Here is a 13771-nt window from a genome sequence, read left to right as displayed (position 1 = left end):
AAATGTATCCTACCACAAGCAAATTGCTGCACACTACTGAACATCACAATTTATATCATGTTTTAGCCAATTGAAAATAAAACTATTAAACGGATTTTTTCGCGGTTTTTATATTATTATTTTCTCCCGACGTTTCGAAGACTTTGCAGCTTTCATGGTCACGGAGAGGACTGAGGTGTTGTTCATTAAGAAATCATTATGTTTTAGCCAAATTAATTGATTTGATTGAATGCCCTGGTAGCACCTAATCCGGATTAAATCAGATGTATAATTCACTATCAAACTTAACCAAATAGAGTTTCCTTCCATCTATCGAATTAGCGGCGATAGCCTAGTTGGATGTGGTACGGACTGTCGAGACGAATGTCCGCAGGTTCAAATCCCAAGGGCACACACTTCTGACTTTTCTAAAATAATGTGTGTATTCTTTGTAAGTTATCGCTTGCTTTAACGGTGAAGGAAAATATCGTGAGGAAACCTGCATACCTGGGACGTTTGTTATAGACTTTGAGAGTGTATGAAGTCTACCAATCCGCTCTAGGCCAGCGTGAAGGACTAAGACCACGTGCCCAGCAGTGGGACGGTATATAGTACAGGGCTGATGTTATTATTATATATATGTATACAATGGCATCATGTCAAATAAACACGAAAACAACAACTACAAGCTTTTTAGTAAAAAGCTTATTTAAAACTATTCAAAACGGAAAATGGCCGGCAAAATGGGAATCCAGGCGAAATTAAGTCTTATTTTAATGTCATTAGTGTTTAAAAGTCATCGCTCGGTTTTAATGCAGCTTAGTAAGCAAGGCTTTTGTGTTCAGTGTTACGGTTAAATAATAAGTCTCGATATAACGAAATATAGTTTAAATCGAAATTTATTATTTTAAAAATTAATGATAAAATAACAAGTCGTTTACTTGATGGTTACCTAATCACGAATAACGAATACAATAGCATTTATAACTACGAGTTCTTAATATTGCTTGATACTGCATTGTTAAGTCATCCTCAGATATTTAAATGAAACTATTTTTCGGATTTTATCACGGTTTTTTATATTTTAGCTTTATTCCGATGTTTCGAAGACTTTGCAGCCTTCATGGTCACGGGGGTGACTGAAGTCTTGGTCGTCTACCAGATCATTTGGCTATTTTTGTTTCTAACTATTTTATCACTCCGACAGTACCTATAATTACTGTTTTATCAAGCTCTCGATATAACTAAGAGTACGACTTAACGCGACTAAAATTTCTGAAGATTCATTATGAACTGGTTGACAGTGTCGCAGCGCTAAGAAAGTTAAAGTTTCAAGGGTAAGCCCTGAATGGCTTGTTGGCTTTTCACTACATTGTTTCGGTTCCAAATTACCATGAAACTACGCGTTTGCCTTTTAAGTTTAACGACATAATGTAGCCAGTAACTACTGGACATAATAAGATTTAACATCTCATGTTTTAGGATAGCGAGCGTCGTGAAATACCAAACAATACTTTGTAATTCAAGATGTTGGATGGTGTTTCTACTGTTTATGGGCGGTCGTATCGCTTACCATCAGGCGAACGGTAAGCACGCCTCGTCAAATATAAGGAAAACCGTAATGTACTATTAACTTAAACCTTCCTCAAGAATTGCAGTATCTTTTAGTAAAAACCGTACAAAAATCCGTTCAATAGATTTTGAGAAAATCGATCACAAACAGACAGCTTTTGGAAGCTTAGTTTTGTTATATATATATAGATAACAGTGTACAATCGCAACACGTTCATGTTATGATCGTGAGATGAGTGTGGAATAGTATTTGTATGCCAATTTCTATTGTAAACGCGACGCGGCGCGTTACGTTCTTGTTACGTACTGTCAAATTATATGCGGCAAAGAGAGTATGGTTTCAGGGTCACTGCTCGTAAAAAAGCAGCAAACAGGCTAGTAGAGGTACATACAAGAAGGGTAGTCATTAACACCCTTATTACTACTTAATGCCGTGCCGTGCCCGCTCATCACACAGATCTGGATATATTTTATAACAAACCTTATCATATTTACAATAGTTTTAAGTCATTTTCAGCAACGCTTAGTAAGTTAAGTATTGGAAATAATTTTAGTTATTTTATTTATTTATTACTAAATACTAACTAGAATTTTGTTATATTTTTGAATTTTATTTTATTGCTATTGCTGTTTTAATATTGTTAAATTTAGAGTTAGATTATATTGTTATGTGAAAGTGTTTTAGCCAAGTGCTGTAAACTTTCATTCAATCTATAAATAAATACGAAGAGTACTCACCTTCGGATTAGCGTCCAGGTCGCACTCGATCTCGACTAGCTCCCCCCTCGCCGCGCGCATCACGAGCGGCTGCGTCGATTTACACGTCGGAGCAACTGTAGGAGAGAGTGGTTGTTGGAAAATATTGCTTAAAGCTGTGCCCGCGGCGTCGCTCGCATGGTAAGCAGTGAGTCATAAAGTTTTTCAACCACAAAACAACCACGCGACCTCTTCAACAGTAATCGTTATATTTAAGTCAATTTAGAAAGAAAGAAACTAGGTGTTAGTCACGGCTTCACCTGGCGAAAAATCCTTTCACGCTACAAAGGTCTCTAAACTAAAGATTTCAGCGCTATCTGTTTCAATATTAGAAAAAAAGGAAGTCATTCTTTTTAATGGCAGCAAATTACCGAGATTAAAAGTAGCCTAAATTAGTCCAGGACATGGTTAGGTCAGCGAAGGAACAGAGAGTGCTTGTGTATTGCGCACACGCTTATACTATAATATCTCCTGCGTGGCTGTTCTCTATTGACATTGGCCGCTGTAGATAAATTCGCCTAGGAAGATATCAATCACTAAACACTATACAATATCGCATGAATACTACAACCACATTGGTCGACGGTTCGCCATTCAATTTGCGTTCAATAAATATCGGTTGCTAGTCCATCAACAATACTGCCAAATTAGTTAGAATCGATGCTCCGCGGTATACTGGATGGTAGAAACAAATTTATTAATTAACTACGTGTTGCTCGTGGGTCTGCCTGATAGAGATTTACTGGGATAAAAGTCCGTATATTTTTGCGAAATCTTAGCCTATGTGGTAGACGAGGGGATGGTCTATCTTTGTGCCAAATATGAGGCAAAACGGTTTAGTAATTTTTGCTTTTACTCCTAACAAACATTTTTAACATCTATACATTTTCACAAACTTTCAACCTTTTTCTTTGATCAAAGTTTTTGATTTGAAGACAATGATTGCAAGATTTTTTCAGCACAGTTGACACAGGTAATGTTTGCTACTGGTAGGATATATTATATATCCGCCCTGATAGGAACCACCGTACACAAGCTGTTAAAACACGGTTCCAACAGGCCGGTATAATTGTGTCGACTGCCGAGGGGTAATCATCTCTCGCCAGTCGACATTCTATTGAATCCCACTCCACCTACCATTAAGTGCAGTACGGTCACTTTCCCGTGCACATATTTAAAAACTGTTGCAGTTGTTGTTAAGCGGTGATCATTTACCGTATGCTCATTTGCTGACGATATCATAAAAAAACCTTAAAGATGCGAAGAAAAGGAGGCAGAAAGAAAGAAATATTTTATCAGTTTTTTTTTACTTTTTTCTGTTTTCTAAAATGTTCGTTAGCTGATCTATTACTTACATTTAACATCCAGTATCAGGGCGTCGCTGGATCCTTCTCCGAGGCTGTTCCTCGCTGAGCACACGTAGGACCCTGCAGCCTTGCGGGACACCTTCTGTAGCACCAGGCTCTGGTTAGCCAGCAGCACCCCAGGACCTGGCTTTACCACTGCGCCCTGTTAAAAAGTTCAATACACATCACGGCTTCATCCTCAAGAGATAGGTAGAGGTGTAGCTAGGGCACCCACTTTCGATCAATTGTGTGTACCATGGTATGATAGGGGGCGAGCCTATGCTGTATTGGACACAAAGTCGAGACTCAGGGCTGATACTGAGCAGAAAAACCCCAAATCACTGTCCGACTCAGGATTCGAACTCAAGATCTCAAAGTGGGGTCATATAGAGCACGCATCCAACGCCATCGAAATAGGAACATTCTAGAATTAGCACTATAATTGCTAACCATCTTTATCTTATTGCTTGTTAGAAAAAAATAACGAGTGCATATAATACGATTTTTCAAATAGTAACAATGATTTGATTTAGTTTTAAGACTGGCCAGCTTAATTTCAAACCTCATGGTAATCAAAAAGACCCAAATTTTAAAACTGCAACAATAAACTTACATTATGCGTAAAATACACATGGTTATGCCAGGGATTCGCTCGCACCCTGCAGTCGAGGTACACGTCAGACCCTTCCACCACCTTACTGGCGTCCAGATTAGCGCCAAGCTCCAGTTTCACGACAGGCAAATCTGGGAAGACGATACTATATTAACAACAATTACAGACCGCGCGCAAGCTCTGAGGAATGCAGTTTTTTGTTGGGTATCGGACCCTGCAGTCAATACCGGGGGAAATACTGGGGATACTAGAAACCCTTGGCTTAGGGACTGCAGGGTCCTGGAGGAAAGTTGGGAGATAGCTGGGAAGGAAGTGTGTGGGAAGGATAAGGAAACCTATTAGGATGGGAGGAGGCAAGAAGGATAGGAACTGTTCGCGAGCCCTTATAAGCCTTAATGTGAATTGGCAACCATGAGGTGTATACACTTAACTGTGTGCCTAGGGCGGCGACAAATGTCTCCTCATGGGGGCGTGCATTCGGTGTGGAGACAAATCGCACAAGAATCGTCCGAGGAATGTTAAAGTATTGATCATGCAGTGATTTTGTTTGGCTTTTATTTTATTTCTAGTTTTGTTTTGGTAATTTAGTGAATGAATAGGCAGAGGTGCATATGACACCCACTTTTCCTCCTATGATGTGACGGAGGCGAGCCTGTCACCACATCGGACACAAATTCCAGATTTTAAGTGATACCAGGTATTCGACCCCGGGACCTCAGGGCGGTTTTGTACCACGCATACAATATAAAGACGGCACCGAGACAGTGAAAAAAGCGGACACAAATTCCAGAGTCCAGGTGATACCAGTATACGAACCCGGGACCTCAAATGGATGTTGTACCTCTTATGCAATAGAAGTACGCCTCCAAGGCAGTCTTATAAGATCAAACCAGCAGAAATTGATGATGCACTTACGCTGAATTTCCATTTTCCATCCGTCTTCGTGTGTGGAGTGTGGCAGGGAAGGTTGGACGGCTCTGCAGGAGAGGACCCTGCCGGCGTCCTCTATGGATGGCATGAAGGTCAAGATGCTGCTGGTCACGTTACCATCGGTTGAAGTCTGAGGGGAAATATTTATGAATAGTTCAGTACAGGGTATATTTCATATTAATAATATATTGAAATTAAAAATGGTGTATACGTGTAATAAAAATAAAATTGATAAGAATTGGAATTTATAACCCTCATCTTAGTTCAGTTCAGGAGTACTTATTTAGTACTTATTTTACTTAACATATAAGCGTTTTAGTGTATCCTCACTGTAAGCTGATATTTGATTTTAAAATAAATAAATTTCCCAGAATACTATTTAGTATATACTAAAGACTTAAATCCATTGTTAGATCATAGATTAGTCCTTTTATATGTAATGTCACAATTATAAAAAATAAAATGTACTGACACTCTGGTCTGATATGTTGTGTATTGACAAGACGTATTTTATTTCGCATTACCTATATAAATTTCTGATTTCATCTATTTAAAGTAATATTTATCAGGTTATGGGCCATTATTACTCCGTAAAAGATTAAATCAGTTTTTTACCGAAATAGTCACGCGATTAAATGGGATAAAATTGATAGAGATTCACCGGTCAACCACGAGCGACATTTTGTTCTAGAAGTTTTTCAGCGAACTGCAAAAATGAATTCACAATTATCCAACGTGGAAATTCGCCGTGAAAAAATATTTGGAACATGAGGAGCTGTGGGACACTATTGAACCGGGTGCGGACTACAAACACGATGTCAAAAAGGATACAAAAGCAAGATCTAAACTAATATTACTAATTGATCCCATTAATTATGTCCACGTACAGGAGGCGACTACGGCGAAACAGGTATGGTCGAAATTAGAGCAAGTCTTTGATGACTCCGGGCTCAGCAGAAAAGTAGGTTTATTATGTGTTGAGGATTATATTAATAAAGTGACGACAGCAGCACACAAGCTCAGAAATATAAACTTTGTAGTAGGAGACGAGTGGCTCGGTACATTGCTACTCGCTGACCTCCCTGAAGTCTACAAACCGATGATTATGGCTATAGAAAGCTCTGGTGTGCCCGTTAGTGCTGATTTTGTCAAAACGAAGCTATTACAAGATGTCAAAGTGTCAGAATCCTCAGCCTATTATGTCAATGGGAAAGGAAATGAAACAACAATTGAAAAGTAAAATTGAAAAAGTCGTATTGTGCCCGCAGCAAACATATTGACATAAGATATCATTTTCTGCGTGAAAAGGTTTCTAAAAAGGAAATAAAAATTATTTACATGGGTACCGAAAGAATGGTGGCTGACATACTTACTAAACCTACAACACGCATTAAATTCCAAGAATGTGTTCGAGAAATGGGACTACGTTTTAGGGAGGATGTTAGATCATAGATTAGTCCTTTTATATGTAATGTCACAATTATAAAAAATAAAATGTACTGACACTCTGGTCTGATATGTTGTGTATTGACAAGACGTATTTTATTTCGCATTACCTATATAAATTTCTGATTTCATCTATTTAAAGTAATATTTATCATCCATTACCAATTAATAACTGTTCGAAAATAAATTCATACATAAAATCAAGCTTAAATTTTAACAATATAGGTAGGTAGTCATTTAAGCGTGTAAAAACATTTATTACTCACAAAATCGGTCAATTTTATTTCCAATAAAAAATATATGATATTTTTCATTGTATAGAAGTTAAAATCAATTGTCCAAGGGATAATTTTATACGCATCAATCACATAAAGGTGGAACCACACAAGCGTATTATTATAATTGTAATGCCACAAACGGTTGTGTGCCACTTATTATTCGATATCGATTGTCGAAGGACTCGACGCGGTCGTAATGAAAGCTTATTGTGCTGTCACAACCGTCTAACGTGTTGGACGTAATTGGGTTAGATTGGGTGTCTGAACCCCCGCTTGATTTAATTTATTGTGTATTTTTGACTGATGTATTCATTATTTTTATTTACAATTGATCAAATGTGGTTATTAAAAATTATAAACTATATTCAAAAAGATAATTCGAAAGCACTAACTTCACTCGATGCTCACATGAGAGATATACATTAGACAGTCTTACTTATAAAAAATTCGCAAAGCTACGCTTAGTTAAAATACAAATTTATTCGATCAGGTTTAAGTCAAAACCCGCCATTTTGCCTCTTAATAAGGTTTAAACTAGGAAACCGGAGATGTTTTTCACATCTATTTACGCAATTCTTAATCACCTCTTAACGCGAAAACAAGTTTATAATTAAGACTGATAATGCGTATAAATAAAGGATTATAACCTATTCTTTTCATGAATATCGTGCTTATAAGTGAAAGAATTTTCATAATAACATAAATAGTTTCAACAATCACCTCCACATCGAAACTTACACACTTCATCTCCACATTAGCATACATTTTATTTCGCCCATCATAAGATAATTGAATATAAAGATATTATCATGTACGATGGATGCTGACATACTTGGATTTGTTTGAACACAGCTGACTCAATTATCGGAATATAAGTTAGCGATAGTTGTTGTCGTGATCATTAATCGAGTTTCAAAGCTGAATATAAATTAGATAGTAAAACCTATACAGGATCATTTTAACATCGCGTTAAAATGGAACTGGAATAGAGTGAAAATAAAACTATCACATCATGGGACTAAGTAATGTTGACTGTAGTGTATTTCATTAAATGTAATCACGCTTTTTATCCCCGAAGGAGTAAGCAGAGGTGCAACTGGCGCAACTGGCGTACTCACTTTTCGCCGTCCGTATTCCGGCCCATAATGTGATAGGGAGCCAACCTATACCAGACATAAATTTCAAATAAGTACTATTAACATTACTACGTTAACTGGCAGACATTTGAACGTTTATAAGTCTTTTAAATTAAACTATTTTAGGAATTTTATCGCGGTTTTAATATTTTACTTTTCTCGCGACGTTTCTAGGACTAGTTTAATTTAAATGTCTAACATTCGCGTAAACTTAAGAAATCATCATTTATAAGTCGTAAAAGAAAATCTACAAAATCAATAATGTCCCCCACACACCCAGTCCAACTACCGCCCTGTCGGTTACATGAAAGTGGATAATTAGACTCTACGACATATGTGTGACAGTTTAGAAAAATAATTGGACCCCACAAGCTGTGATTGTTGGCTGTATGAAGCAATTATCTTTGTATGGAGTAAGTGGATGTTAGTTTAACTACCATTGTAAGCTTACTTAAAGTGGTGGTAGGGATCTCATGACTGCCTCGGTGGCGTAGTTGTAAGTGTACACGGTACAAGTACGACTGCCGCACTGAGGTCCTGGGTTCGAATCCCGGGTCGGGCCAAAAATAATTGTGACTGGGTTTTTCCATCTTAAAAATTACTCAGCGCAGCTCGCAGTCACGAAGTTGGCGATGTGATACCCCCGTGCCTCGGAAAGCACGTAAAGCCGTTGGTCCTGTACCTTATCTCTGTCCGGTCATGTCGGATTGCCTCACCGAAGTATGAGAATGAAGGAACAGAGAGTGCACCTGTGTACTGCGCACACACTTGTGCACTATAATATATCCTGCGTGGCTGATCTCCGTTGAGATTGGCCGCCGTGGCCGAAATTCGGTTAGGAGGGATTCAGGTTTCTTATATGTAAGTCTGCCAGGGTAGCACCGCAATGTCTATTTCTGCCGCTAAGCAGCAATGTGTAGTCGCTGTTGTGTTCCGGTTTGAAGAATATATCCAGTGTAACTACTGGACATAAAAAGACTTCTCATGTCTCAGTATGGCGAACGTAGTGGAATACCAAAGGATACTTTGTAATTCAATGTGTTGAATGGTGTTTCTACTGTTTATGTCGTATCGCTTACCATCAGGCGAGCGACAAGCTCGTCTCGTCAATCAAAGCAATTACCAAAAAAAGATCGTGTAGATAAATAAACTACGGATAATGGGGAATCTGAGACCGGCCTGTATTTAACTCGGAATAACTGAATCCCTCATAGCCGAATTTCCGCCAAAGCATCCAATCTCAACGGAGATCAGCCAGAAGATAGTATACTGCACAAGTGTGTGCGCAATAGACAGGCGCACTCTCTGTTCCTTCACTCTTAAAGTCCAGTGAGCAGCTGATATGACTATTATCATATAGGGTATAAATTCCAGACTCCCGACTGATACTGAGTGGAAAAACATCACATCCTCCGGCGTGGGAATCGAACCCGAGACCCCAGCACTGCAGTCGTACCGTAATACGTATATGTCGCCGCAGAACTGGTGAATTTTCGGAGCGATAGTGGCGCCATCTATCATTACATCGAGGAAGTATTAGAAAAGGAGGGAGGTCGACTGCTGTCAATATAAGGACCGGCCGAATGACGAGCGCTCAGTTTTGTACGATTCTTCTAGAAGTCATCAGCAGTCTTGTTTGGACGCTCGAACCGAGCACATTGTGTATTCCGCTAGTGGTACTATGCAGTAAATTGTTAGAGAAGTAAAGAAGTGTTTCAATAATTGAATAACTGTCTGGAAAATAAATATAGACCGGTGATATCTTACCGGTCATGTAAAAAAATAACCAAGTAAAGAGTTTTCACTCCGACATATATAATTATAAAATTATAAAATACGTATAAGTGAGAAAATTTTACAGCAATATTTTCATCCAGATAATTCCAGCTATTTCAGTAACTATTTAGCCGTTCCAGGAATCTCAAAGCCTGGATTTTCAGGGATTAATATTAAATTCAACATCTATATTTTCATAGACTGTTTTACGCTGAATTCAAATACCTCGCACGTAAAAATAAAAATGAACATTTTAATCCGAAATACCATACATTTTATATTCGTAACTTTTTATTTATTTTTCTTTTATAACAGTGGGTTATTGACCATATTCCTAAACAGGCTATGGAGCAGTGGCGAAGGGAGAAACTTTTCAAAAGGTAACCCGAGTTAAAAAAAATTGCCTTAGTTAACATATCGCGGCCAATTTAACAGTAAACAAAAACTAAGACAAATGGTAATAGGTAGCCGGTAAGAATCGGGTTGTATGGACGTTTTGCCACTGCTATGGAGTGGAATCCACAAGGAAAGAGTAAACGTGGCTGTCCTAAATAAATGTGGCAACACACTGTGATCGACGAAGCGAAGTGTTGGGAAGACTTGGAGCGAACTTAAACAAGAAGACTGTGCGGGATGGAAAGTTACTGTAGATGCCCTCTGCCCTAACTAAGGGAGATAGAACCTGGTTGAATGATGGCAGTGGTTCATTTTAAAATTATTTTTAGGCTTAAACTTGAGCGCCATGGAATACCAAACAATACTGTGTAATTCAAGGTGTTGAAGATAAAGTTTCAAAGGTAAGCCTTGAATGGCTTGTTGGCTTTCCACTACATTCTTACGGTTCCAAATTACCATGAAACTACACGTTTGCCTTTTAAGTTTAACGACATAATGTAGCCAGTAACTACAGGACATAAGACGACTTAGCAAATTAAAATATTTGATTTCCTGATCGGGGTAGGCTCGCCTGATACATCATGGGATGAAATACGAACGGCGAAAAATGCGTGCACTAGTTGCGCCTCTGCCTACCCCTTTGGAGATAAAAGGCGTGCTAGTGGGAAATACGGAAATAAAACAATTTTATGGATTTTAGTGCTGTTTTTATATCATAATTCCCCTCACCCCCTCCAAACATGAAGGTAGCAAAGTCTACAAAACGTCGGAAGAAAATTATAATATAAAAACCGCAATAAAGTCCGTAAAATAGTTTTATTTCAACGTCTAACATTCGCGTAAACACAAGAAATCAGTGTGAAATATTTAAATTTTACATCAGTATACAAAGAATATACCCAGATATAAAAGTTCACCAAACATTAAAACTATGAAAAGGAAACCACACACTCGACGATAAAATGGCTCGCCGGAAGTGTATTGTGTAATGGCCGACCGGAAGTGGGTTATGCTTCATTGAGTGTGGTATTAATTGAATCATTTTGAGTGATTTCAATGTTTATTGTGTGTTTTATGGGGGCTTTTAGCTGCGTGTACATTTGTTCGTAAATTAAACATTGCTTGAAGTTTAATTAGTCTATTTTATAATATCAGCCCTGTATTATATACTATCCCACTGTTGGGCACGGGCCTCTTCTACTACTGAGAGGGAATAGTCCACCACGCTGGCCTAGTGCGGGTTGGTAGACTTCACACACCCTCGAAAATTCCTAATAGACAATTTCTCAGGTATGCAGGTTTCCTAACGATGTTTTCTTTCACCGTTAAAGCAAGCGATAATTCACAAAGGATACACATATAATTTTTAAGAAAAGTCAGAAGTGTGTGTCCTTAGGATTTGAACCGGCGGAATTCGTCTCGGCAGTCCGTTCCACAACCAACTAGGCTATCGCCGCTTTTGTTCTAGTTTAGTCTATTGCATATTTGAGCGTTATTAGGTGTCTATTGGATCAGTTCTGCATCGGTGGCGTTAATATATTGCAGAACGAACAACCTTGCTGCAGTTTTTTCCTTTTTACTGCAGGTAAGTGGAAGACAGTGTGTCCATTGTGTTCTACTCTCTATAAGTCAGTACTGGGTACTCACCCATACCTAGACTTTGCAAATTAGAAAACAGCTACAGTGACATTATCGATATCCTCATAGATGCTCACCAAGCTTCATAAAGTAACACTTAGAAAAGTAATGTGCGGCTAGAGATAGTTATGTATTTACAATATATAACATGAATATGTTTTCGGTTTATTGTCAAACAATTTTGCATGTGGTTTTTACCTATACTTGTCCTGGCAAGTTCGAAAGCGGTATCTCAAAAAAAAAAACAAAATCTTGATTTTTATGTCGTCATATTGCTTAAAGAAATACTCATCCAATGAACTTACCTATATAACGGTGTCTTGTTTAGAACTTGTTAAAAAAAACCTTAACAGTTTCTCTATCTCAGTTTTACATACAAAACTATATTTACAAAACTTCGATTATCTCGAAATAAGGTTTCCCTGACATACTGCTTTTGCACATAGCACAGCAGTGTAATAGTGAATCAAACTTACTATTCTATTCACTTTATTTTAGTTTGTAAGCAATGGTGTAATAAACGCTGGGGAACCTAATAACAAAAAAAAAACAAACGACGTCTGTAAATCTGCCTTCTCGGTTATCTCTAAAAAGATTCTTGATCGTTGATGTCTCATTCTCTCCCAGTGGCTGACGTGAGCCGTTCGTAACCCGTTAGTGGGGTACCCTCAGCATGGTAAATTTTTGGGGGCGTTTTTGAGTATCGGATCCCGTGAATGAACTATTGGAATCCCCTGTCTTAGCGACTGCAGGGGCCTGGAAGAAAGTTATATCTAAGGAAAGAAGTGTGGCGGAAGGAAAGGAACCTTCTTAGGGGATGAGCGGAGGGGATAAGGTCAGGAAATGTTCGCGAGACCTCATAGGCCTAATGTGTAGTTACGACCAAGAGGTATACACTGAACTGTGTACCTAGAGCCGCGACAAATGTCCCCCCATTTAGGCTGGGTGCGCCTAAAGCGCTTACCCAAAAGACCTATCCGGTGTGTTTAAGCTGTGGCGGTACAATTAATATACATACCGCTCTCTCGTTAACATCAATGGAACTACGAGAAGACCTATGTAGTATTGACATAATTCTGATAAACGCACTACAATCACACTAGATGGCGACAGACGATACTGGCTTGCGATAGAAGAATTTGTGCGACGCGCAGTATATACCACCTCCGAATATGAACCGTCAGAGGGGCCGCGGCCGGTCAGGCGCAACATCTGCCTGACTGGAAATCTTTCCCTTTCATAGAGGAACGCAACCATCTGTTCCTATACAGCGGTGTCTACCTTTACGCCGCTAAAAAATGTAAGACAGGTTAAAAAAGACAACATCCAATACTATGTAAATAACCCCACTCCTTGGTACGCAGTTTCTGGTCCAAGTTTTTACTGTCAGTTTAATAGCTGTAAAGTTAGTCACTTAAAAGTTTTATGGGACATTATAACAATCGGTTTGGAGTACGATCTATTTTTATACCTTCCAAAGTTTCTCCATTATTAGCTTTGTTGTCTTCATAAAGGTTGTGAATGGAGCTTACTTACTACTTGTGGTCCTGTATCGCCAAACCAACAGATTATATAATAACAATTTTCAATAAACGATCTCAATCAATTTTTCGATTGATCGAAATGCGTACATCAGAACAAAGTTTTTCGATACGGTAGCAGGAAAGGTCAATACATTTATATCTACCTTGGTTCACATTTGTATGTAAAACACCTATCTATTGGAGTGACGAATTACGTATCAAACAGCGGAACCTCCCCCCCCCCCCCCCATGTGAGACACTCATATGTAACCAATCTTGATCATTAAACCTACCGTGTTGAAACATTTGAGAAAAAAAACACCAGTATCAGTGGCGTAGAGTGAAATTTGCCGAAAGAGAACCCGACATAACATATAGGTAC

At 38.5% G+C, this 13771-nt stretch overlaps 1 protein-coding gene across 1 annotated transcript in view; it reads right to left on the bottom strand.

Annotated features, from left to right (window-relative positions):
• The window catches only part of LOC115456334 (nephrin), a 476278-nt gene that overhangs the window by 18959 nt on the left and 443548 nt on the right, over positions 1–13771 (bottom strand). Inside the window, exons 10-13 of the mRNA XM_037437781.1 lie at positions 5182–5326; positions 4267–4397; positions 3663–3816; positions 2290–2384 (exon numbers count right to left, since the gene is read on the bottom strand). Coding sequence (XP_037293678.1) covers positions 2290–2384; positions 3663–3816; positions 4267–4397; positions 5182–5326 — 525 coding nt within the window. The remainder of the gene's footprint in view (positions 1–2289; positions 2385–3662; positions 3817–4266; positions 4398–5181; positions 5327–13771) is intronic.

Source organism: Manduca sexta, chromosome 2, assembly GCF_014839805.1.
Source record: "Manduca sexta isolate Smith_Timp_Sample1 chromosome 2, JHU_Msex_v1.0, whole genome shotgun sequence".
In the NCBI taxonomy this organism is placed as follows: domain Eukaryota; kingdom Metazoa; phylum Arthropoda; class Insecta; order Lepidoptera; family Sphingidae; genus Manduca; species Manduca sexta.
Note: the sequence above shows the minus strand (reverse complement) of the source record. Positions and strands in the feature narration are given on the sequence as shown.